Source organism: Lampetra fluviatilis, chromosome 39 (genome assembly GCF_964198595.1).
Source record: "Lampetra fluviatilis chromosome 39, kcLamFluv1.1, whole genome shotgun sequence".
Lineage (NCBI taxonomy): Eukaryota > Metazoa > Chordata > Hyperoartia > Petromyzontiformes > Petromyzontidae > Lampetra > Lampetra fluviatilis.
The window spans coordinates 543,590-570,427 of record NC_136313.1 but is presented as its reverse complement, the minus strand read 5'-3'; the positions used below and the strand labels follow the sequence as shown (position 1 = coordinate 570,427).

The 26,838-nt window shown below is 58.4% G+C and overlaps 1 protein-coding gene across 1 annotated transcript; it reads left to right on the top strand.

Moving 5' to 3' along the window:
* Positions 1-11,567: 11,567 nt before the first annotated feature.
* LOC144945814 (aldehyde dehydrogenase 1A1-like) lies at positions 11,568-25,412 on the top strand. The gene is made up of 14 exons (XM_078874353.1): positions 11,568-11,605; positions 12,117-12,265; positions 16,587-16,691; positions 17,202-17,342; positions 18,003-18,132; positions 18,487-18,548; positions 19,728-19,856; positions 20,800-20,913; positions 21,502-21,604; positions 22,283-22,467; positions 23,234-23,401; positions 23,667-23,824; positions 24,219-24,293; positions 25,249-25,412. The coding sequence occupies exons 2-14, from the start codon at positions 12,146-12,148 to the stop codon at positions 25,319-25,321; spliced, it is 1,563 nt and encodes a 520-aa protein (XP_078730479.1). The 5' UTR covers positions 11,568-11,605; positions 12,117-12,145; the 3' UTR covers positions 25,322-25,412.
* Positions 25,413-26,838: the final 1,426 nt, after the last annotated feature.

The following is a 26,838-nucleotide window of genomic DNA, read 5'->3' as shown; positions in this document are numbered from 1 at the left end:
CTCACCTGGCTGCTGTACATGCGGTTGATCCACAGCTGGCACCTGCGCAGCTTCGACGTGGGGGCCATCCCGTCCCAGAAGCCCAGGCCGCGTCCCGCCGCCGCCGCCTCCGTCCGGGACTCGGCGTCCAGGCCCCTCACGTCGAGCTCCCGGGGCCCGCGACGGCCCCCGTCCCTCGGCCGCCCGGAGACACCCCGGCCGGCCTCGTCGCCGGGGCCCATGGCCGCGTGGCCGCTCCTCCCCCGCGTCCCCCTCCCCCCCGGGCGGCGAGGCCTCCTCACCCGGCGGTCGCCCTCTGCGGCGCCGAGGGCTCCGGACGCGAGACGCGCCGAGTGCCGATTGACGGAGCGCGCTCCCTCTCTCCCTTAGACGGTGGCCTGACAGGTCCGCGTCTGATGGGGCCCTCTGGACAATAGCCTGATGGAGCGGTCTGCCTGGACGCTGGACGCGCGCTCACGCAACGCGCCGTGACACGCCGGGTGACACTGGACGAGGGACGGACCGTCCGGTCTCTACTCGGCAGCGTCGCCGCAAACGATTGGGGACGAGCGGCAGCGCGCGGTGGTCACGACGACGCGGAGCAGTCGCAGAGCGGCGACATCAAACGCCCTCGCTCCCGCCGAACCAGGGGTGACCTGGGCCATGGCACCCCCCTGCCCCCGTCTCTCTCTCTCTGCTCGCCCGCCCGTCCAGACTCGCGACAAACGACGGTGGCGTGGAGCGCCAGGGAACCCTCGTCCCCGTGACGCCGACGCCGCCCCCATGAAATATTCAGCGTGGCCCGGGGCGACCGCCCGGCACGGTGCGGGCACCAGCTGCGGGGCGATCGCGTTCCGCCCGCAACCCGAGAGGCGCTCGGCTCGCCGTGAGCCCCGCGCCGCCGCAGCCGCCGCCGTGGCGACCGGGCCGCGCTTCGTCGCCTCTCCCGGCCGCCGAGGGACTTGGCGTGCGGAGTTCCAGGGACTTGGCGTGGTGCGGAGTTCGATGTTCGGTGGAGGTCCCCCCACCCCCGCCCCCCCAAACGCGTCGCCCGCGCGGACCGATCGCTGCGGACTCTCACGCAGCCTTCGCTATCGCCGTGAATCCCGTAAACAAAATAAAGGCGGTGGGAATGAAAAGCAGAGATCCCTACATGGGATATCCGATTCACGCAGGCGAGTATCACATTGATCCCCGCCTATATGGGATCTCCTATTCACATAGGCACGTCTCACAATGCTATTCCCCTCTTTAAGATCTTCAATAGGCGAGTATCCGTATCGGTGTGATACTCGCCTATCTGGGATTATTCTATTAATTTGTACACACGGGAGTGATGAAGCCTGCACCAACATCATCATGATCACCACGAGGCTCATTCACAGCAGAAACAGCAGCAACAGCTGCATTATCATCACTACCTCCACCACCACCATTATCATCACCACCACCACCATTATCATCACCACCTCCATTATCACCACCACCATTATCATCACGACCACCATTATCACCACCACCACAACCACCACCACCATTATCACCACCACCACCACCACCACCATTATCATCACGACCACCATTATCACCACCACCACCATTATCATCACCACCACCACCACCATCATCACCACCACCATCACCACCACCACCATCATCATCATCACCACCATCACCACCATTATCATCACGACCACCATTATCACCACCACCACCATTATCTTCACTGACAACATCGCTCCCATCAAAAGCGACGCACACATCGTGTTATCATCGTCGCTACGAGCAATGTTACCATCATCATCTCCACCGTCGCCCTTCAGGTACGACATTAAAATCGCCCCTCAAGCGCCCTGCATTCAAACAGGCCGAGCGGACGAAACACACCCCGGTTCACTCTCGTCGCAGGCCGGGGACCCTCTACCACCCCCATCGCTGACACCACCACCCCACCACCACCACACATCAGCCCTCCCCATTGACTCCCTCACAGCCACGGCAATGTCACCATGCCCCAGGGATGCTTCAAAACAAATGTGTGCGGCGGCGGTGCTGGTGGTGGCGGCTGTGGTCGTGGCGGTGGTGGTAGTTGTGATGGTGGTGGTGGCAGTGATGGTGCGACCGGTTGATCGTGAACGCCTCGCTTTTCACTGCCAATGTCAAGATTCGTACGTTTATTTTCCAGGATAGGTCACGTGACGATCCGATAAACTCGGTCGTCCGTGAAGTCCTCCGCCACCCGACCGCGGCCAAGCCAATCAGACGTCCACGTGGCGCGCGGGCAAAGTGTTTGACGAGCCGCCAAGCATCGCTCTTCCACCCGCTCGCCGGTCAAGCCGAGAGATGCGTGGTCAGTGCCGGGTCAAGCTCGCGCGGGGCCTGCAGCAGATGTCATGAAGGGGAACTAAATACAGAAATCATAAATATTAAAACACTAATGTTTAACTTGCATAGTAAAGTAATTGATTTTTTTCATTTGCTATACGGCGAGATAATACGGCAAATCGCTAACCTTAAACACCCAGTCGTTCATAAAAGTTGAAGGCGGTATAGTACTATAGTAATAGAGCAAGTGCAGAATCACTGAACCGGAATTGAGAGCTTGAAAGCATTTAGCGCGGGGCCCGCAGCATGTGCAGCTACTTGTGCTACGAGGATAATGCGGCAATGTGGGCGACGTTTACAAGTTAAACCGTTGCCCGCACTTTGCCAAGCGAGCGGCTTGGTAGAGGCGGCCAGGAACATCCACAGGGCTGGGAGAGGTTCAGATACGGGGGGGGGGGGGGGTCACCGTTGGCATGGATGGGGACCGGATTGAAAAGTAACTTCGTGTCCACCGATGCTGGAGAGCGCCTCCTCGTCAGCGTCGTGCGGTTGCGGTGTAAAAGAAACCGTCGGAGGCATTTCACTTTCTGAGCGAGCGTCGTGCGTCAAGCGTCTTGGGGGGGGGGGCAGAACCCAGGAAGTCTAAATGGTGACGGCGGTGCTAGTAGCGGTGGTGGTGGTGGGGGCGGCGGTAGTGGTGGCGGCGGTGCTGGTAGCGGTGGTGGTGGTGCTGGTAGCGGTGGTGGCGGCGGTGCTGGTAGCGGTGGTGGTGGTGCTGGTAGCGGTGGTGGTGGTGCTGGTAGCGGTGGTGGGGGCGGCGGTGGTGTTGGAGGTGACTCGCGCTGCAGGAGGAGTGGGGCCCCCTGCGAGCGCGGCGATTGGCGGTTCGCTGTTGGAAGCTGTCGGGAGCTGTCGGGCCGGATTTGTGATCGCGAACAAAGGCGCCGTGTCTAGACGGAGAAAGAGGAGGAGGAGGAGCCGCGCGCGCGAGCGGGGCGCACGCGGAACGCGCCCGATGGACGCGCGCACGCGCGTTGTGGTGGGTGGTGGGGGTCGTGGGGGGAGCCGCCGGGGGGAGGGGAGGGCCTCGAGTCCTTTTTATTTCGAGGCCCTTTTCTTAGACTCGTCGGAAGTGGCCGCCGCGCCTTCGCTCGGCCCTTTTTGGCACCAAGTGGCGAAGGCGCGCGCCGCACGTGACGCGCGCCGCACGTGACGCGCGGCGGCAATGGGGAATGAATCGTGTCGCTTTACTCGGCGCGTTAAAACTTTGCGCGCCGGCGACGATTGGTGGGGGCCACGGCCGCGCCTTCTCGAGAACGTTTCGTCGCGAGCCCCTTGTGGGTGAGTCGAGGGGTTCGACTCCAGGGTCATGGGCCGCTGCCCGTGTGCGGACCGGGTTCTCAACTGCAGTGAGTTGATGGTCTCAGTCCCTGGTCACTGATAGCCACGCAATGAAGATTGACTCGAAATTTCACTCTGCGTTCCAGTTCACTAACGTCCTTCTCTGAGCTAATGAACGCACCTCACCAAAGCAGAGAACCCGGATATGCAACTGTGCCACCATTTGCTCCGGTACCAATCCCATTCATCCAAGACCCCAAAGATACCACGACTAATCATTAATTATCGGTCCCTAGACCGAAGGTACCACGACTAATCATTAATTATCGGTCCCTAGACCGTCGACTCTTCGAGGACCCATCAACTGGTCAAATGAGAGAGGAAGCTGAGGAATGTATTTGGATCAATTCCGCTTCATCCCCCGCCTCCCTCTCCTCAAATACTACGGGACACACTTAAAGCGAATGAATCAGAGGTTCTCCGTAGGAGAAGGGAGCGCGGAGGCTTAAAGAAACCCGGGGGAGACAACGGCAACTGGAGGATACCCTCGCTAAGCTACACGAGACGTTGAAAGCCACGCAATCAGCTGCAATGATCAAAGAAGTGGATGGGACGATACTAGAACTTCATAAACGATCAACGATCAGACGAGAAGGTTACATAAATAGCCAGGATTCCCTTCCACGACCCCTCCCCAGCCACCACACAATTATTATCGAGAATGGTTAAATCCAGAAAACACCCCTCTGACGCAAAATAAAATACCCCCCCCCCGTACCAGGACCAAAAATATCAACGATGCTTCTGGGAATACGACTACTACGAAAGGCTGGTTTGACACGCAGAAGTAAGGAATAGCCAAGAGTCTTGTCAGACCATGGTCCCTTGAGGGGTATGTGCTGGCTTGCACCAAAAGCAGGCCGCGAGGGGTACAGCCGAGGAACCTTCCTGCAGAGCCCTCTCCATAGGGGATCGGCTGGCGCTAGGGGAAAGGTCACACATCGCGACAGTTGGAACATCCTTGGTCTGGAAAGGGTCAGCCATCTTTGGATGGAAGGGGCTATCCCACACTCTCAATTATTCAGGTAGCTACAGATTAGGGATTCAAGAATTGATATCCCAGGATATCGATCTCTGGATTTTAACTCGCCCAATTATTAGATGGCTAGAGACTCCTCAAGTTAAGTAGAGCTTATTGGAGGCCTCCTGGCTTCAGGGAGAGTGGGGGATCCTGCTTGAGACCGGCCACCAATAAATTATGGGATAGGTCTGTGACCCAGGAGGTGACAGGGAACGAGGATAAGGGGCAGAACCCCCGCAGATTTGACGGCAGCCGGATTCGGAGTGGAAAGCAAACATTGTCGTTGAGGCCGCCTCTTTCGTTTTTATTTTCTTGACGTCAGCTGTGTTTCGGTTCTACCCCTCTCTCCTTGTCATCCCTTCCCCCCTTTAAAAACCAAAGTCACCATTTCCCCTGTCGGTGGGACCCTGCATGGTTTGGGGGCACCGAGGCCGTTCCCAATCTTTCCACCCCCCTTGCTTTTCATCACCGGTTCGGCTCACGTTGACGGCGCCTTGTACTCGTGCGTCACGACGCGATGTATCGGGCGCGCACATCGCCTCGATATGAATGAAGATATATTTTAAAAAGAAGACATTACTGGTTTTAACGGTCAGGCAACGGGATGGAGCGACAACATCCACGAAGTGTGCCGTTGCTGGGTGGAGGATCTGTACGTCGTGGGATCGGGAGAGATGACGGTGGCGGCGGGGCATGGAGAAGGCCTTCATCCAGCAGTGGATTGGCCCATGGCTGACTACGATGATGATGAAGGTGATGATGATGAAGGTGATGATGATGATGAAGGTGATGATGATGATGAAGGTGACGATGATGATGATGATGATGATGAAGGTGATGATGACGATGAAGGTGACGATGATGATGATGAAGGTGATGATGATGATGAAGGTGACGATGATGATGATGAAGGTGATGATGATGAAGGTGACGATGATGATGATGAAAGCCCGCTGAGCCGGAACGTCCTTTCGTGGCACGGGAGACGGAATAACAATCAGAATCTTTGTTTATCCTGGAGAAACCCGATGAGCTGTGAAGCTCTTTCCCCACAGATGTCCATGGCTTGCTCGCTTGGGGAGTGGAAGTTGGTTTTGGACACGCGGCAACATTTGACCAAACTCGTACGAACAAAGTTCGACGTCAATAATCCAATTATCTCCGCCTTAGCTGACACGCGGCATCCACGCCTCACAACAATGCCCTCTCTCTCTCTGGCCGACCTACCGGACACAAAATGGAGAGACCATTTCTCTCCCCTCATTGCGGCCGCCCCTCAGTGGAAACAAATGTACAAGTCTCCCCCGTAGCCAAACGCTGCGGTGACCTCCAGTGGAGGTTGGCACACTGCACGTTGCCATCGGCCGTGTGGCTCAGCCGAATCTCGCCGGGGGTAACAGACTTGTGCATTCCCTGCGGTGCCAGGGAGGATCTGCCCCACCAGTACTTACGCTGCCAGCGGCTCAAACCAATGTACCGCCTTTTGGGGGACATCTTCAGGAAACTGGGGGTTCCCTTCTACAACAACAGCTTTGTATATGGGCTGGTGCCTTACCTGGCTAACAAGCGCCATGACCTCGCCAACTTCGCCTGTGCTCAGGCGAAGATGGCGGTGGACAGAACGAGGAAAAGATGCTGCAAGGTGACACTGACGGCTGCTCTGTGCTTCCAGTGTTCAGGGGCCTGCTCAAGGCGCGGCTCCGGCTGGAGCACGCGTACCACACACATGTCGGTGATGTGCACGTCTTCTTCGAACGCTGGGGAGCCAGAAAAGCCCCCCTCTGTACCAGCGTGGACGGCACCCTCGTGTTCACCTTCTGAGGCGCTCGCTCGTCACCGTGGCGTGTGCGATGACCACCACCACCACAACCACCACGTGACTTTTCTTTCGTGTTGTGCGCAGTGCATTTAGCGCCACAGCGCGTGGATTTATAGCGTTTGTTTATTTGTTTGCTGGTGACTTTGTGCATTTCGTGTCGGAATCGCCTCCAGTGCTGTTTCTGCTGGCGGCAATAAAAGTTGTTTAAAAGTCAAAAGTCTCTCTTGCGTCTCTCTCCACGTTCTCTCTCTACCATCTCTCGCTTTCCCGTCCCTCTCCCCGCCCAGCCCAGCCGAGTAAATATTTAAATTAACACTGTCATTTTTATCTTCTCCAGGTAAAGTCCACTGAGGTACTTAGCAGTTTTTCAGAAGCGACCTGGCTTGCCAAAAGTGATGGCTCAACGAAGTGGACTTATCATCGTGTGGAAATTTCTAGCAGCCACAGCCAGATATTGTAAACGCCGTGATGTTGATTCTCAATGTGGAGGGGGAAAATCCGGAGGGCCCGGAGAAAAATCCACGCGACCGCGGAGAGACACCGCAAACTCCAAATCGACAGCAGGCGTCAGGGTCGGGATCGAACCCACGACCTCCTGCAGACCGGGCGAGGCCGTTAACATCTCCTAGCCACCGTGGAATGAAGGAGGAAGCCGTGGTGGGGGTCATCCCGCCTGGCGAGATGACCCCACCACGATGACCCCACCACACCTCCCCCCCCCCGCGCGCCGCCGCCGCGTGGAGCGTTGCTCCGCATCACTCGCTCGGCCGCGTGACGGCGCCGGACAAAGCGCGCGGACGTGGCAGTGCCCCGCACACGTGCAGCCCCCCCTCACCCCTCCTCACACCCCCCACTCACACACCCCCCTCAAACCCCCCTCACACCCCCCCCTCACACCCCCCCCCCTCACGCCCCCCCCTCACACCCCCCCCCTCACACCCCCCCCCTCACGCCCCCCTCCCCCACCGATTCGGTCAGCGGCGAGAGGCGAGAGGGGGGTGACGGTCACGTTGTTGAGGGAGCGACGCGGCGCTGTTCACGCTGCAGGTGGCAGCGGAGGGAAGGAAGGGGGGGGGTGCCAGATCCCCCACCCCCCCTACCCCTCCCTAGCCCCCCTACCCCCCTACCGCCACCTATCCCCTACCCCCCTAGCCCCCCTACCCCACCAGTTGCCCCCCCCCCCACCCCGGCTTCCCGGGGGTAAGAGTGGCTGGCTGGTGCGGCTGCCCCTGTGAGCGCGGAGCGAGGAGGCTGGGCAGCAGCGGCAGCAGGTGACGAGGTGACGAGGTGACGAATGTTTGGCCGGCTGGAGGTTAACGCTGCCGCCATCGCCACCACCACCACCGCCACCACCACCTTTGACGCCACCACCACCGACACCACCACCGACACCACCGCCACCACCATCGCCACCGCCACCACCACTTTTGACGCCACAACCACCACCGCCACCACCACCGCCACCACTACCACCTTTGACGCCACCACCACCACCACCGCCACCACCACCTTTGACGCCACCACCACCACCGCCGCCACCACCACCACCGCCATCACCACCACCGACGCCACCGCCACCACCACCACCACCGCCACCACCACCACCACCGCCACCACCTACTTTGACGCCACCACCACCACCGCCACCACCACCACCGCCACCACCACCACCGTCACCACCACCACCCAGCACCACCACCAGCACCACCAGCAGCACCAGCACCAGCACCACCACCACCAGCACCACCAGCACCACCACCAGCACCACCACCACCACCAGCACCACCACCAGCACCACCACCACTAGCACCACCAGCACCACCACCCCCACTAGCACCACCAGCACCACCTCCACCCGCTATCAAGCGCCGCTCTCTGGTGTGGCGTCTGCACCACAGTGCGGCTGTGAGCCTCTCGGTGCGGAGGCCAAGAGAGGAGTCGAGGAGTGGAGTGGAGTAGTGGAGGAGGTGCGAGTGTGGTGGAGGTGCGAGCGTGGTGGAGGTGCGAGCGTGGTGGAGGAGGTGCGAGTGTGGTAGAGCCGAGGAGGAGGTGGCCATGCTTGCATCGGAGCTCCCCGAGCCGTGCCCAGCCCGCGGTGGAGACCCATCGCACCGCCACTCCCCCCCAGGTGCCTCCTCGATCCCGGTCGTCTCCCTCCCCGCGTCATCCTCCCCGCGTCGTCCTCCTCGCGTCGTCCTCCCCGCGTCGTCCTCCCTCTCACCATCCCCCTGTGCTCCACCACTACATCGCAATCCCACGCGTCGCTGTCCATTCTTTACAACTTCACTTGGAGTCGCATCTCACTCTCGTACATCATCGTCTCTGTACAGATTCGTACTATCGTCACCGTAGACTAACATTGCCCATAGACTAACATTGCCCATAGACTCACGTTGCCCATAGACTAACATTGCCCATAGACTAACATTGCCCATAGACTAACATTGCCCATAGACTAACATTGCCCATAGACTAACATTGCCCATAGACTAACACTACCCATAGACTAACATTGCCCATAGACTTACATTGCCCACAGAATAACATTCACCTTAGACTAACATTGCCCATAGACTAACATTGCCCATAGACTAACATTCACCTTAGACTAACATTGCCCATAGACTCACATTGCCCATAGACTAACATTGCCCATAGACTAACACTACCCATAGACTAACATTGCCCATAGACTTACATTGCCCACAGAATAACATTCACCTTAGACTAACATTGCCCATAGACTAACATTGCCCATAGACTAACATTCACCTTAGACTAACATTGCCCATAGACTCACATTGCCCATAGATTAACATTGCCCACAGACTAACATTGCCCATAGACTAACATTGCCCATAGACTCACATTGCCCATAGACTAACATTGCCCATAGACTCACATTGCCCATAGACTAACATTGCCCATAGACTAACACTACCCATAGACTAACACTACCCATAGACTAACACTGCCCATAGACTAGCATTGCCCACAGACTAACATTCACCTTAGACTAACATTGCCCACAGACTCACATTGCCCATAGACTAACATTGCCCATAGACTCACATTGCCCATAGACTAACATTGCCCATAGACTAACACTACCCATAGACTAACACTACCCATAGACTAACATTGCCCACAGACTAACATTCACCTTAGACTAACATTGCCCACAGACTCACATTGCCCATAGACTAACATTGCCTATAGACTAACACTACCCATAGACTAACATTGCCCATAGACTCACATTGCCCATAGACTAACATTGCCTATAGACTAACATTACCCATAGACTAACACTACCCATAGACTAACACTGCCCATAGACTAACACTACCCATAGACTAACATTGCCCATAGACTAACATTGCCCATAGACTAACATTGCCCATAGACTCACGTTGCCCATAGACTAACATTGCCCATAGACTAACATTGCCCATAGACTAACATTGCCCATAGACTAACATTTGTGTGTTTGTGTGAGTGTGGGTGTGTGAGCTTGTGTTTGTGTGTGTTTGTGTGTGGGTGTGCGAGCTTGTGTGAGTGTGTGGGTGTGTGTGAGCTTGTGTTTGTGTGTTTGTGTTTTTGTGTGAGTGTGTGGGTGTGTGGGTGTGTGGGTGTGTGTTTGTGTGAGTGTGTGGGTGTGTGAGTGTGTGTTTGTGTGTTTGTGTGAGTGTGTGGTGTGTGTGGGTGTGTGTTTGTGTTTTGTGTGAGTGTGTGGGTGAGTGTCCGTGTGTTTGTGTGAGTGTGTGGATGTGTGGGTGTGTGAGCTTGTGTTTGTGAGCTTGTGTTTGTGTGTTTTTGTGTGTGTGAGTTTGTGTGAGTGTGTGTAGAAAAAGGTCTCTACGGTGCAGGTCAAAGTACATGGCAGGTAGCCAGCAAGTGATGGCTCTTCAACAGTCTGACGGCCTGGTGGTAGGAGCTGTCTCGGAGTCTGCTGGTGCTAGACGCGATGCTCCTGTACCGCGTACCAGACGCTAGCAGAGTGAACAGTCAGTGGCTCGGGTGGCTGAGGTCCTCACTGATCGTGCCGGCCTTCCTGCCACACCGAGCGGGGCAAATGTCCTGAGGGGCAGGCGGCGCATGGCCCCGGCACCACCCTCTGCAGGGCGGTTTGAGTCGCCGTTGCAGGCGGCGATGCAACCTGGCAGAATGTATTCAAGGGTGCACCTGCAGAAGTCCATGAGGGTCGTAGGGGCCATGCCGGATTTCTTCAGTCGCATGAGGGTCAAGAGGCGCTGTTGCGCCTTCTTCACCGCGGCGTCGATGTGATGGTACCATGTGTGAGGTCCTCAGCGGTGCGCGATGTACATGGGGGCGTGCTCTCCCTGCGGTCTCTCGTTGTGATGGTAATTCCACATTTGTAAGGCGTGGGGAAAGTTTATCCATAGGACAACCACCAATTGACTCCCCCTCAAAGTGGTGCTCGTTTTTATCAACCCCGAGTCAACCCCTCGACCTTCCCGATTGCAAGCTGCTCACTCCACCCCTGAGTCACCCGGCAGATTGTGGTCACAACTTTAATCGCGCTGTTTATTGCTGGCCGCTGTGACGGACACCTGGCGGCGTGAGTGCCTTGCCGCTGTTGGAATCTGCGCTGGTGCCGCCACGGCTACCGCCAACGCAGCAGCAGCGGCGGCGGCGGCGTGAAGTCCCGCCGAGATCCCCGATTCGGCGAAACGAGCGCCGTGAACCTGAGAAGGCGACAGTGGTCGAGAGTCTTGCCGAGGGGAGAGAGTTTTTACTATGCGCGAAGCCATCGACTCCGTGGCAGCGGCCGAAAAACAAGGTCCAAGCTCGGGCCAACCTTTGACTCTGAGATTTGATGTTTTTGTGTATTATCGGCTGGAGGGCTGACTGATCATTAACGCGAATAGACCCGAGTAGAAACGCAAGGTCACGATGGCCCACCCACTCTCCTCCCACCGTCGCTGCACTTCAACTTTATAGTTCAAAAGCTCTGTGGTGTAACCACTCTCGCTCTCTCTCTCGGTGTGTCCCAACGCGTCCTTCCCCCTCTCCCCGGCTCAGCACCGCAGAGGCAGGTTCGTATGGTCGCATCGCGCCAGTCGGTAACACTCCCAACACTACCGCCCGCTTCCCACGTACACAGACGCGCGCGCACCTACACTTTCACAACAACAACCACATTCGCTGCTAAAAGGTGTTGTTATCACCGCAGCGCTCGTGCCAGGCTAGGTACACTTTGAGGCCACGTGAAGCGTCGACGGCTCGCTGCCGACAAAGGCAAAACAATTCCACCCCCCTCCCCACCTCGTATAGTTTATGTTGGGAAAGTTCTGCTATAGGCAAAGACCCCCCGTATAGCCTTAACAAACTGTTGGGACAAGTGCTGTTAGCGAACACCTATGAAGGCCGGCACGGCAGACGATGGGTTGGGTGGCCAGGAACCACGCCCGGCCGCCTTTGTCTCCCCAGTGGCGATGGTCACACACCGCGCACACGCAGCACAACACTTGCACGCTCGCACGCTCATCGGATCTTTCTGCCCCCCACTCGGACCCCCACTCGGACCCCCCCCCCCACTCGTCGCAGACTCGTCGGGACGCACGCTGACGCTGGCCATGGCGCAGAGGGGCGACGGAGTGGGTAGAGGGGGCGAGGGGGCCGGGGGGCAGGTGGCGGCGGGAGTCGGGGGCCCGATCCCCACGCCCGTGGCTGACCCCCAGATGAAGTACACGCAGGTACGGCGGGCGCGTGGGGACTCTGGCGGCGCGTCAACGTGTGCGTGTGAGTGTACCTGGTGCGGTGTGTAAACATCGCCACGAGGGAGACAAAGGCGGCCGGGCGCGGTGTTGGCCACCCACCCCCTCGTGTGCGGTGCCGGCCTTCATAGGTGCTCGCTAACAGCACTTGTCCCAACAGTCTGTCACAGGCTATACGGGGGGTCTTTGTCTGTGTATTTGTGTGTGTGTGCAGTGTATCTGTAGGGAGCGGTAGTGCAACGGTTAGCGCTGCGCTACGAACCCCAACACCCGAGTTCGATTCCCGCTCACGGCCACCAACACCGGTGACGATTATCTGTATCGGTCCTGGGCCACCCCTAGCTCGACTCAGCCTTAAACGAGTCCCTGGTGCGGTGTGTAAACATCGCCACTGGGGAGACAAAGGCGGCCCTGCGTGGTGCTGTCCACCCGCACCGTCGTGTGTCGTGCCGGCCTTAATACCTGGCCACCCGGGTTCGATTCCCGCTCACGGCCAACACTGGTGGCGATTATCTGAACCGGCCCTGGGCCTCCCCTAGGTCGACTCGGCCTCAACATGAGTGCCTGGTGCGGCGTGTAAACATCGTCACTGGGGAGACAAAGGCGGTCGGGCGTGGTCCTGGCCACCCACCCCCTCGTGTGCCGTGCCGGCCTTCATAGGTGCTCGCTAACAGCACTTGACCCTTCAGTCTGTTAAGGCTATACGGGGGATCTTTGTCTTTGTTAACCGTACAATACGACGACGCGGACGTTCAGAGGTGGCGTGAAGCCGTCCGAGAAGAGAGCCACTCGTGCCGGGGGGCGTCTGGGTCCACACGTGTTGCGAAATGTTTTGAATTACTCAGCAGCTCGTTCCATTCGGGATTCAGTTACCCCCCCCCCCCCCCCACTTTGCCCCACACAAAAGAGGGCCCAGACCACGGCGCCGCTAATGAATAAGGGGGGGGGGGCGGCACCACGTGGCCCTCTGATCTCGACCCTCAGGAGCCTCTGGGGTGGCCGTGGCTGTGGGGGGTGACGGGAGTGGTCGACCTGCAGCGACGAACGCGGGTCGCACCTCCCCCCCCCCCCGGCTTTTATAAATAACGTCTCCCCCCTCCCCCCCTCGACTAACAGAGTGAATGATCGGACGATGTCTCCCTCTCTATCGATAATTAATCCATCTGCCCGCCTCATAAATTACAGCGTTGCGTCCGCAGCCCATTGGCGGCGCGGCCTTCTGGGAGATGCGTCATTTCAGCGGCGATGCGGCCCAGCGCCGCTTCAGATCGATCATCGTCACCGCCCTTGGCGGCCGCGGGCAGGAGTCGAAACCGGGTCGCCGGGTTCGGAGCGCAGCGCGCTAACCGCTGCGCCACCGCTCCCCACACGCGCACCGCGCCCGCTGTGGCGAGGGCTCGCGAACGTCACGTGCCGCAGGGGGGGGGGGGTGTAGGTCACTCGCGAACGTCACGTGCCGCAGGGGGGGGGGGGGTTGTAGGTCACTCTCGAACGTCACGTGCCGCACGGGGGGGGGTGTAGGTCACTCGCGAACGTCACGTGCCGTCGCGAGTGACCTCATTCGCCGGGGTCGGAGGTCGAGCGGCACCGAGGGCAGCCGGGGACAGCTCGGGGGGGGGGGGCACCCCGGAGGAGGCGGGCGGCGTCGCTATCGCGAGTCGAAGGTCGCCGCGCGTGTCGGAGTCCACAGGGTCGTGGATGGGGGTGGGGGGGTGGTGGGGGGGGAGAGGGGAGATGGCGAGAGGGGTTGGAACCGGCGCGGCTTCGCGACCCCCCCCCCCCCCCGAGGGAGCGATGGGGACGCGTCGAGTCCGAGCGGTCACCCCGGGAACCGCTGCGCGGCCGCGCTGAAGGCGGGAAACCCCCGGCAAGCCACGCCCATCGCGCCCAACGGTGGCATCGACGTCGCCGAGCGGCGCCCGTCACCTCCCGTCCAGCGGCGCCGCACGACCGACGGCCTCACAACGATTGTCGCGTCCTCTGATTGGTCGGCGCAACGGGACCGATCGTAAATTAATTAATTAATCGACGCGGCGAGTGACGCGGCGTCATCGGCACCGCGAACCCAGAGCCCATAGCGGTGACCCTTCGCTTGGTCAGCAAGAAAAATAAATAATGTTGTTGTTGTTGTTGTTTACGACTCGGGTCGTGCGCCGTTCGTCTATTGTCGAGACACCCCGTCACGGCCACTGGCGGTTGTTGTTGTTGTGCGTTAGTGAGTGCTTCTGACGGGTGTGTGTGTGTGTACACGTGTGTGTGTGTGTGTGTACACGTGTGTGTGTCTGTACACGTGTGTGTGTGTACACGTGTGTCACGTGTGTGTGTACACGTGTGTCTGTGTACACGTGTGTGTGTCTGTGTGTGATTGTGTGGGGAGCGGTAGTGTAGCGGTTAGCGCTACGCTGCGCTACGAACCCGGCGACACGAGTTCTTATTCCCGCTCACGGCCAACACCAGCAACGATTATCTGAACCGGTCCTGGGCCTTCCCTAGGTGGACTCGGCCTCAAATGAGTACCTGGTGCGGTGTGTAAACATCGCCTCGAGGGAGACAAAGGCGGCCGGGTGTGGTGCTGGCCACCCAGCCCCTCGGCCTTTACAACTGCCCGCTAACATGCACTTGCCCCGACAGTCCGTCACAGCCTACACGGGGGATCTTTGCCTTTTTTTGTGTTGTGTTTTTGTTGTGTTTTTTGTTGTTGTGCAATGATCGTTGCCGACCACAGAGCCAAAAGCCCCCCCCCTCAAGCTGGGCGCAGTCGATAAGAGTGTACAGGCAGAGGCGCAACCCTGAAACTATTCTCCCCACAACACCGGGGCCTGCACTAGCTATCAATTCCAGTTCAGTGATTCTGCACTTGCTCTATTACTATAGTACTATACCGCCTTCAACTTTTATGAACGACTGGGTGTTTAAGGTGAGCGATTTGTCGTATTATCTCGCCGTATCGCAAATGAAAAATACTATTACTTTACTATGCAAGTAAAACATTCGTGTTTTAATATTTAAGTGTTTTTTTATTTAGGGCCCCTTTATAACATACTAGCGGGAAGTACCCGGCGTTGCACGGGCGAAAAAGACACACACATCGACGTACACACACACAGACTTCGACCCACACACATACATCGACTTACACACACATATGGACTCACACACACAGACATCGGTCGACTTTACACACACACATGGAGTTACACACACACATCGACTCACACACACACATCGACTTACACACATACATCGACTTACACACACACATCGACTTACACACACACATGGAGTTACACACACACATCGACTCACACACACACATCGACTTACACACATACATCGACTTACACACACACATCGACTTACACACACACATGGAGTTACACACACACATCGACTCACACACACACATCGACTTACACACATACATCGACTTACACACACACATCGACTTACACACACACATGGAGTTACACACACACATCGACTCACACACACACATCGACTTACACACATACATCGACTTACACACACACATCGACTTACACACACACATGGAGTTACACACACACATCGACTCACACACACACATCGACTTACACACACACATCACAGGCCCAGCACTAGCTTAATCCGGCACTGTGGGAGAGGCAGAGAGAGAAAGCGAGATGAGCTGCAGCGTGGTGAGCGGGTGGGTGAGTGAGTGAGTGGGTGAGTGAGTGAGTGGGTGGGTGAGCGGGTGGGTGGGTGAGTGAGTGGGTGAGTGAGTGAGTGGGTGGGTGAGCGGGTGGGTGAGCGGGTGGGTCGGTGAGTGTTTTGATGTGACCGGCAGTATGGTGAGTGGGTGGGTAAGTGAATGATTGAGTGGAAGAGTGAGTGGGTGAGTGAGTGAGTGGGTGAGCGGGTGGGTGAGTGAGTGGGCCGGTGAGTGTTTTGATGTGACCGGCAGTATGGTGAGTGGGTGGGTAAGTGAATGATTGAGTGGAAGAGTGAGTGAGTGAGTGGGTGGGTGAGTGGGTGGGTGAGTGAGTGGGTGAGTGAGTGTGTGTGTCTGTGACCTGCATTATGGTGGTGGTGGATGAGACGGGACGTAGCTTCTCGTTCTGCATTTGAAACGGAGATGGAGTAACGAAATGAGACGACGCGCTCTGGGTGGATTGGTGCCCCACAGGACCGCAGCAGTAGTGTGTGACTCCATTCTACTACGCTGTTGCCTTCACACCACCACCACAACCACCCCCACCACAACCACCACCATCCCTCTACCACCACAACCACCACCGCCCCTCTACCCCCCCCCCCCCAGTTGTTCATCAACAACGAGTGGCAGGAGGCCGCGAGCGGTCGGAAATTCGACGTCATCAACCCCAGCACTGGACAGCTCCTGTGCTCTGTCTCGGAGGCCGACGAGGTGAGCCACCTCCACCACCTCCTCCCCCCTGTGGGGGTGGACACGCAGAAGTCACGTGACGTACGGGAGGCTTGAGCTGGTCGAGAGAGAGAGGGAACCGTGACAGTATGATGCCGGTGATGACGATGATGACGGTGATGACGACGATGATGACGATGGTGATGTCGATGATGACGATGGTGATGTCGATGATGACGATGATGACAATGGTGATGCAGATAATGACGATGATGACGATGGTGATGACGATGATGATGGTGATGACGATGATGACGATGGTGATGCCGGTGATGACGATGATGACGATGGTGATGTCGGTGATGACGATGGTGATGACGATGATGACGATGGTGATGCCGATGATGACGATGATGATGACGATGATGACGATGGTGATGACGATGATGACGATGGTGATGCAGATAATGACGATGGTGATGACGATGATGACGATGGTGATGCAAATAATGACGATGGTGATTCCGGTGATGCCGGTGGCGGTGTGCGCAGGAGGACGTGGACCGCGCGGTGCGGGCGGCGCGGGCCGCGTTCCGCCTGGGCTCGCCGTGGCGCCGCATGGACGCGTCGGCCCGGGGACGGCTGCTCGCTCGCCTCGCCGACCTGGTGGAGCGCGACCGCGCCCTGCTCGCGGTGACTCCTCCACGCCACTCCGCGCCCGCCGGCTCGCGGCCACTCGGCTCACGCTGCTCCTTTGTCCCGGGTTTTCTCGTTTCGCGAAGGTTTTTCTCCCGTTCCAAACCTCGCGGGCCGCCCCGGTCAACGCGCACCACAGGAGGCGTCGACCGCCATGCACCACGTGGCGGTCGACGTGGAGGATCCTGCGAAGCCGCTGGAGCGAGAGGCCATTGCGGCTCCAGACGTGACGCTCGACTCGCGGGTTACTGGATGGGCAGAGCCACGCAGCACGTTGCCCGCTATGTCGAAGGGCGTTCGGTGTCTGCGAAAGACGGCGCCGCGCGCCTGGTGACAGCCTGGCGCCGGGCAAATGGCGTGGATACCCAAATGTTTTGTTGTTATCGTACTGTACTCGAGTACCTCCGGTGTTCACCGGGGCCGCCCGCCCGGTTCGAGCTGCGATTGCGCCCCTGCTGGGCCCCCGCTGGGCCGCCGCGTCACCACCCCAACCTCCATTGCTTCTGCAGTGGGACATCCCGGCTGGAGTGGTGATGGTGTTGATTTTGATGATGGTGATGATGCTGGAGGTGTTGATGGTGATGATGATGATGATAATGAGGGCGATGATGGTGATGATGATGATGGCGATGATGATGATGATGGCACTCCCGCTAGACGCTGGAGTGCCTGGACGCGGGGAAGCCGTTCCTCACGACCTACTCTGTCGACTTGGACGGGGCCATCAGGACGCTGCGCTACTACGCAGGCTGGGCGGACAAAGTGCAGGGGCGAACGGTGCCCGTTGGTGCGTAACCACTCACTCACTCCCCCTACCCCACTCACTCACTCACTCACTTCCCCTAACCCACTCACTCACTGACTTACCCACTCACTCACTCCCCCTAACCCACTCACTCACTCACTTACCCACTCACTCACTCCCCCTAACCCACTCACTCACTCCCCCTAACCCACTCGCTCGCCACCGTAGCGCGAACACACAGACACAGCACACGCCACGTTGTGTTATCGTGTCGTGTTATGTCGCCGTGTTATTGTGTTGTTATGTCATTGTGTAGTTGCGGTGTTCTGTCGTGTTGCTGTGTCATGGTGGTGTTGTTGTGTCATTGTCGTTGTTGTGTTGTCTCCGTGATGGCAGACGGAGACTTCATATCGTACACGCGGCACGAGCCCATCGGAGTCTGTGGGCAGATCATCCCGGTGAGCGCGCATCTCTCCATTCATTCTGTCATTCCATCAATCATTCATCCATACATACCTGCAGTAATTCGTTCATTCATACAATCATTAATTCATCTGTACATACATTCAATAATCCATTCAGTCATCAAATAATTAATCATTCAACCAGTCATTCCATAATTCATTCATACATCCAACCATCCAGTCATTCACTCGTTTGTTCATTCATCCATCGCTTTACTGTCACCTCCCAGCCACCGCGTAGTCCGAGTCTATCCCACGCGTGGGTATTCGCAGGCAGTTTCTCATCCATTGGAAAGATATGCTATGCAGAAGGGCTATTGCCTGAAACGTTGCCTAGAGGAGATGTTTCCTCTTAAGGCCATTAATGAATGTGTTCAGTTTTTTTCTGCCATTCAAAGACATATCAGGATTATCATCCGTTGTAATTGTATCATTATTTCTTATTTCACTTGTTTACTCAGCAAAGCTTCGCCGAGTCTCAAGACTCTCATTCAGGAGGGTCCTGCCGAGTGCGTGCGCAGTAGGGGGCGACGATCGCTGTGCATTCCCCGGTTAGCGCGCGGTTGCCTACGCACGGTGCGAAAATAAGTTCAACACGCGCACACTGCATGAAATGCATAAGCAGGAAAATGGGTCCGATTGGACCGCGACGCCGGCCACACGATGGCCTGCTCTTCGAGTGACCTCACGGGGTTCTTTAACGTCCGCCGTTTCTTGAGCGAAGCGGACGGCCCCACGTGGTCGCGTTTCTAGCCGCTGGCGGACGCGCCGCGACGTTAACCGGGGTGGGCCCCCGCCGAAGCCGAACCGCGAACCGTCCAAACCGAGCGGGGCGAGCGCCCTGCACCTCCGCTGGTGCGCGACACCGCCCCCAAGGTCAAATTGTCGCTCTGTTGCATGGGAAGGAGGGTTGACGGGGGCTGCACAGCATCGGCCGGCGTGACGATAGCGGGCACGGCACGTGGGAAGGGTTGACGGTGGCTCGCAGCGCGGCCATCGTCGTCACCGCTGCACCTCGACGCCGACACCTCCTCGCCCTCCGCTAGAAACCCGCAGCTGCTGCCGCCGCCGCCGCTGCACGGTAGAGACGGGCGAAGCACGGGCGAGAGTGACGAGTCCGTCATCCTGGCCCCCCCTTCCACTCGCCTCCCTCCCCCATGTCTGTGTGCGCAGTGGAACTTTCCGCTGCTGATGCTGGCCTGGAAGCTGGCCCCGGCGCTGTGCTGCGGCAACACCGTGGTCGTCAAGCCGGCCGAGCAGACCCCGCTGAGCGCCCTCCACGTGTGCTCGCTCGTCCTCGAGGTGACAGCGCCGCCAATCCCCGCCAGCGCCGCTCTGATGCGCGTTCGCATCGCCGCCGTGCGTCGTTCGGCGCGAAAATGTCCGACACTTCCGATGCTCCACGTGCAGCGTCGCGTCGCGAGCTTGAGGGAGCGTGGCCGCCCGTGCCGCGGGGGCTTCGGTGTCGACTCGGCGCCGCGGGGCGCGGCTCCGCTGCCGAGATGGAGCGGAGACGGTGCGACGGGACGAAGGCCATAGATGGATCGTTGTGCTGCAGGCGCGGGGAGGCCCTTCACCCAGCTGCGCTCGTGGCTGATGATGATACACGCGTGTGCGTGTCTTTCTTGAGTGTATTTGTCTTTTTTATAAATACGAGCAACGTCCTACGCGTGGCTACACGGCGGGAAGAAGGATCGAATCGAGGGTACAATGTGTGAAGAAACGGGGATTCAGAGGAAAGGAATGGGTCAGGAGAGACGAGGAGAGGGAGCAGGAGGAGGCTGCGTGAGGGCCTCGACGCTGCCGCTGCTGCTGCTGCACGGAGGAGGAGGAGAGGCGTCTGTTTCCACAGTGGGCGGGGACGGGGAGAGGGGAGGGGCTCAGAGTGGGGGTGGCCACGCAGAAGTCACGTGGTGTACAGGAGGAGGCTCGAGCTGATTTAGACTGAGATCTAGCGACCCAAGTTAGATTCCCGCTCACAGCCAACAGCAGTGACAGTTATCTGAACTGGTCCTGGGCCTCCCCTAGGTCAACTCGGCCTAAAACGAGTATCTGGTGCGGTGTGTGAACATCGCCACTGGGGGAGACAAAGGCGGCCGAGCGTGGTGTTGGCCACCCACCCCCTGTGTGCCGCGCCGGCCTTCACAGGTGCTGCTACTCGCTAACAGCACTTGCCCCAACAGTCTGTTAAGGCTACGTGGGGGATGTTTGTCTTTGCATCCGTGCCACCCGTGCCCCCTGCCAGGCGGGGTTCCCGCCGGGCGTCGTCAACATGCTGCCGGGGTTCGGGCCGACTGCCGGCGCCGCGATCGCTCGGCACGTGGACGTGGACAAGGTGGCCTTCACCGGCTCCACCGAGGTGAGCGCACACATCACAAGGGTCCCGCCGTGTAGCCCGCAGCGGGCTGTCGGGGCGCGCGGGCGGGTGGGTGGCACTGCACCACGCCTGCCCCTGCTGACTTCGGCAAGCCAGGCGCTGATGGTTCCACACCCCACCGTGCACTCACTTAAGACCGAATCGACCCCGGGGAGGCCCATGACCGGTTCAGATTTGCCGCCACCGGTGTTGGCCGTGAGCGAGAATCGCACTCGGTTCACCGGGTTCGTAATGCGGTGCGCTAACCACGACGCTACCGCTCCCCGCTGTCCGTGTGTGTGCGCGCACTCATGCTCATCACGTGTAACAGCGCCATTGAGGCACCGCCAGCGTTAAGGAGGGCGGTTTCTATCACAAAAACATTCTATACCACGATGAAGGATGCCCCTGGGCTCATAACGATCCATCGCCTCATCCCCGTAAACATGGAACGTTGGGCTGACGTTGGACCGACGTTGTGACCAACGTCAGTCCAACAGCCTTCAACAACGTGCCGACGTTGGGGGGAAGCTGCCCGGGCGTCTGCGGCGGCTGAGTTCTGAGTCGAGCCGCCGGTGTGCGTGGCCCTAGGTGGGGAAGCTGATCCAGCAGGCGGCGGGCGCCAGCAACCTCAAGCGCGTGACCCTAGAGCTGGGCGGGAAGAGCCCCAACATCGTGTTTGCCGACGCGGACCGTGAGTGCCCCGGGACGCCGGGGATTCATAGCGGCCGAGACTCCTCTCTCGGTCGGCCGGTGGCACCGTGCCCGGCACACCACGGCCAGTGTACCTTCTCGTCACTATGGCCGCGGCCACGGACGGTCGCGCGAAAAAAATCACGAATAATTATTCGGTGAGAAATGAGGCCCTCAAAACGAGGGCGGGTGGGTCAGGTGGCAGAGCGCCGAGCACTCCCAGGGCAGGAGGCCGGGGTTCGACTCCAGGTAATGAGGTGGAGGTCTGGGCCCACGGTCATCCTCCAAGGTTCACAGCAACAGAAATGAGTCCGACTTCCTGGGCCGTTGCCCTCCCTTCCTGGATCTCCGTCCCGAGGGCGCTCGACGCAGTTTGAAACCGAACGTCGTGTTGATCGAACTGAGCTGACTCCGGTTTGTCAGAGTTGTCGTTCTTCAACGTAACCGGCGAGCGAGCCCGAAACGATCGCAATCAGCGCCGCGTCGTTAATAACGCCCACACGCCGCTCGATAGTTTAACTCGTTTCGAGGGCTCCTTGACGTCCCTTGAATTTTGGCCGTGTCCTTACGGGGCCCGGCACAGGATCCCGTCGCGAAAACGCGGCCACGCGTTACGCGAACACAACGCCGAAGCGTCGTTTTTGTCGTCGCCGTTGCGTGCCCTCCCCGGCCCCGGCAGTGGACCTGGCGGTGGAGCAGGCCCACCAGGGCTCCTTCTTCAACCAGGGCCAGTGCTGCACGGCGGGCTCGCGCGTCTTCGTGCAGGCCCCCGTCTACGACGAGTTCGTGCGCCGCACGGTGGAGCGCGCGCGGCGCCGCGCCCTCGGAGACCCCCTCCGGCCCGGCACCGATCAGGGCCCGCAGGTGAGGACCACGACGGTGGCGGTCGCCTGCCCCCCCCCGCCCCACCGCTGCTCACGGACGTCAAGTTGACGTTTGGTGGCTAGGAGATGTTGACTACCTCGCCTGGTGTGCAGGAGGTCGTGGGTTCGCTCCCAACCCTGTATATTTGGAGTCTGCATCTCTCTCTGGGCTCGCGTAGATTTTTCTCCGAGCCCTCCGGTTCTCCCCTCCACATTTAGAATAAACATCACGGCGTTTCGAGTATTTTGCTGCTATAAATGTCCACGTGATGATGATGATGATGACGATGAGCCCACTTTGTTGAGCTATCATTTGTGATAGCCAAGTCCCTTCTGAAACAAGAGCTACATAGCTCAGTGGGCCTTACCTGGTCAAATAAAAAATTGTAGCTTAAATAGTTTAGTTTAGTAGCTTAAATAGTTTAGTTTCGTAGTTTAAATAGTTCCGCGCAAAGCAATGACTCCTCCGTGTGAGAGGAGGGAGAGGGGAGGGGGTGTTAACTTCTCATCGTATGCATTTCCGTACGCGGGGGGGGGGGGGGTATTCCTGTAATTGTAAAATTAATTTGCAGAAACGGCAAAATAGCTTCAGGGTGAGTATTGTGTGAACGGACAACACGGACAGCGGACAAATACAACGGGTGGTACCGTGCCTCTCCCTGCACCCCCACGTGACCTTGTGTGACCTCTCGTGACTCTGTTAGGTGACCAGCACCGCGTGACCCCACCGCGTGACCTCGCGTGACCCCCGCTGCGTGACCCCGCAGGTGGACCAGACGCAGTTCGACAAGGTGCTGGAGCTGGTGGAGAGCGGCAAGACGGAGGGGGCGCGCGTGGCGTGCGGGGGCGGCGCGGACACCGCGGCTGGGGCGCTCTTCATCCAGCCCACCGTCTTCACCGACGTGCAGGACCACATGCGCATCGTCACGGAGGAGGCAAGGCACAGCCCTGCCCCGAGTTGTCCTCGCTACGATTTCCTGCTGCTCACCTCTTGCTTACAGCCCCCGCAGAGCCAACTGTAGAAATTTCAGAGTCTGCATTAATGGTCTTCTTTTGAGACCGGACCCTTCCAGAGACACGTAGACATTCGATCGCCAGCTCGGGGTCAGCGACCGCCGTGAGCGCGCCGCAACGCCTCTTGATTTAACCCCCGCGGAGCCTGGACGCCTCTGGACATTGTGCGTGCGTGCGTGCGAACAGATCTTCGGGCCGGTGCAGATGATCCTCAAGTTCGACACGGTGGAGGAGGTGCTGGAGCGGGCCAACAACACGAGGTATGGCCTCGCCGCAGCCGTCTTCACCCGCGACCTCGACACGGCCCTCACGCTCGCCGCGGGGCTGCAGGCCGGCACCGTCTGGTGAGCACGCACTCACGCACGCGCACGCACGCTCTCACGCTCTGAAGCACGCGCACAGGAGCTTACACACTGACGCTCGCACTCAGGCACATACAAGCATAGAGAAGGGAGGGCATGACTGTGGCTGAGAAGAACCGAAGCTTCGTGTGGAGCGACAGGCCAGGTAGCATCCACATAGCATTACACAGCCGATGAAAAGATAATGTCGCCCGACTGATTTGGAGTGAAACCTCTGCTGTCAAATCAGAGCTAGACATAAGCACACTCACACACACACTCGCACACCCACTCAAACACACACCCACACACTTGCACACCCACTGACACCCACACGCCAACCGTTGTGCACAGCGCGCTGCTGTTGTTCACAACCGCCTGCTGTGTCGGTCTGCAGGGTGAACTGCTACAACGTGATCCAGGCGCAGACCGCCTTCGGCGGATTCAAGATGTCGGGAAACGGCCGGGAGATGTGAGTATCCGCCCACGCTCACTTGGCGTCGCGCTAGCAGCGATGGAGGAGTTGTGTGGTGGCTCCCACCGCCCCCTTCCCGCGGGCGTCGTGGAGGAGCCGTAACCCAGGCTCGCCAGGAGAGGGCGGCGCAGCAACAGTGTGGACTGCACCTGCTGCGTCCCCCTCGCTCGCTCGCCCGCGTGGGTTTTCTCCGGGTACTCGGGTTTCCTCCCACATGTAAAGACCAATTAACTTGGCCGATTCGAAATTCATATGTATAGAGGACCGCAGAGCTTGGGCAACTATTGCCAGCCTGGGCTCACCGCGTGGCTGCTGCCCTTCCCGCTCGTCTGTGGTTGCTCGTCGCGGGTCGTTCTCTCCCGTCAAGACTGAGCTAAGGCTGCACGGAACATTACAACTTGACGTTATTACGATGAATATACCTTCAAAGCGCTGTAGAATTTGTAAAGTGCGCAGATTTATCACAGAGGTGTGAGAAACCGCACACGAGTGGGAAGGCAGCTCGAACCAGCGCCACCTACCATTTGCCAGGCTCAGCGGCGCTGTAATTGGGATGTTTGACCGGCTCCGTTCATGACGAGCGTTCGCACGCGCGGGAGGGGACCACGGCAACCCGAAACAAAACCCACGCTCGCCGAGGGGGAGGTAACGCTCAGTCCCCGTACAGCCGTAAGTGAACCCGCTTGCTGTACTCCCGCACCCCGGCAAGTCGAGAGGGACGGCGACCTCGACGCCCGCGGGTATGTGGGGAGGGATTTTCTCGAACGTGCGCCATCCGTGATCCACCAGCCCTCGCTTCTGGGCTACGGGCCGCGTGGCCCAGCACGGCCGCTCACCTTCCCACGGCCACCGTCACCGCCGCCACCACCACCTCCTCCTCCCCCCTGCTGCTGCCACTGCTGCCACTGCTCACCTCCGCGCGCTTCCTTCTGTTCCCTCCCGTCTCGCGCAGGGGCGAGTACGGGCTGCAGGAGTACACGGAGGTGAAGACGGTGACCATCAGGGTCCCGACGAAGAGCTCGTAAACACTCGAGGCCGCGGGCTGCCGCACGGTGGAGGAGGTGGCGGGGAAGGGGGGCGATACCCGCTGGCCCAGAAATCGTGCAATGTCGAGCCGACGTCGGGCTAAGGTTGGGCCAACGGTTACAGCCCCGTACCGACGTTGGCCCAACTTTAGCAAGTTTCATAATTCGTTTTTTTCACTTTTGGGTGAGATGTTTTTAAGCTAGCCCGCCACCGCCCGACGGCGGTGCCAGTCACGGGGTGGGCAACGTGCCGATTGATTTTGGGTTTTCCAACAAAACACGGACGCTGACGAGGCAGAACGTGGAACAGCCCAGGCGAGACTTTGGAAATGTTTTGTCCGACGTTTCACTGGAGATTGCGCCTGTCGCGAGAGCTGAGCGCCCGCTAGCAACCTGATGATGCTGGATGTAACCTCCAGCGAAACTTTGGGTAAAATCGGCAACGTTTTTGTTGACGTTCTAAATTCTACGGCGGGATGTTCTGATTAATAATTGGTTTAAAGTTCGGTCGTCGTGTAAATAAAATGTTGCGTCATAAACCTTCCGCCACCCGACGCAGCCAACGAATAAAAGTGCCCACGTGAATAGACACGTGGCTGGATGTATCGCTGCTTCAGCGGCAGCAGCACCAGCAGGGGCGTTGTTGTTGTTGTGAGTCTCGCAACATTTGCGTGGACGTTTCTCTGGAGACTACATCCAGCATCCTCAGGTTGTCAACAGGAACTCGGATCGCGAGTTAAGGCGCTTCCTGATGCGGGTCGGCAAGGAGATAAAAGTGGTCGCGTGGTGGTGCCGTGTGGTGGAGGTGGTGCCGTGCGGTGGAGGTGGTGCCGTGTGGTGGAGGTGGTGTTCCGTGTGGTGGAGGTGGTGTTCCGTGTGGTGGAGGTGGTGCCGTGTGGTGGAGGCGGTGGTGCCGTGTGAAGTTGGACGCGGCCTGGATCCTGGGACGTCTCGGTCGAGACAACGCAGAGGGTCGCTGATTTGAAACGTTTTGCGGTCACCATTTGTGCCGATTGACAAATGTTAATAAACGCTTAGATTTTACGCGGCGTCTGTGAGTTCACTTTTTTTCAACAAAAACAAATATGTATCGGACCTTGAGATAAGCACATTTGCTGCTGCTGCTGCTGCGTTGTCTGTGGTGCATAGCCCCAGTGGCCACCACTAACAAGTCCACTCGGCACCTATCGTCATGGGGACCTTTCTGCCAGTGTCAAAGTGAGAAAAAGAAGAATAGGTTTGACCCTTTCTGGCAATAGAACAGGCGTTGAGATGTTCAAACACCTAAATAGATACCCTCCGCAAGGAATCAAGTCTGCATTAACCACACACACGGGACTTGTGCTCTGGTAATTGTGATCTATGGGATTGTTTTTTTTAACTGATTGGCCTTCACCAGGGACAGCAGCCTTCTTCATCGCCTAGTCTCACCAGCACGTGTCAATCACGCCGTGTGGTCTACAACGAGAAAAATATTTTAAATCGATGTTGAACTTCTTTCACACCTTACGTCAAAC

What these genes read in the sequence shown, in the direction of transcription:
- LOC144945814 (XM_078874353.1), top strand. Translation starts at nt 12,146, where the DNA reads ATGGCGCAGAGGGGCGACGGAGTGGGTAGAGGGGGCGAGGGGGCCGGG. An exon ending in CTGTCTCGGAGGCCGACGAG is followed by an intron (nt 16,692 to 17,201) that starts GTGAGCCACCTC and finishes CGGTGTGCGCAG; the next exon opens with GAGGACGTGGACCGCGCGGT. An exon ending in TGTGCTCGCTCGTCCTCGAG is followed by an intron (nt 19,857 to 20,799) that starts GTGACAGCGCCG and finishes GCCCCCTGCCAG; the next exon opens with GCGGGGTTCCCGCCGGGCGT.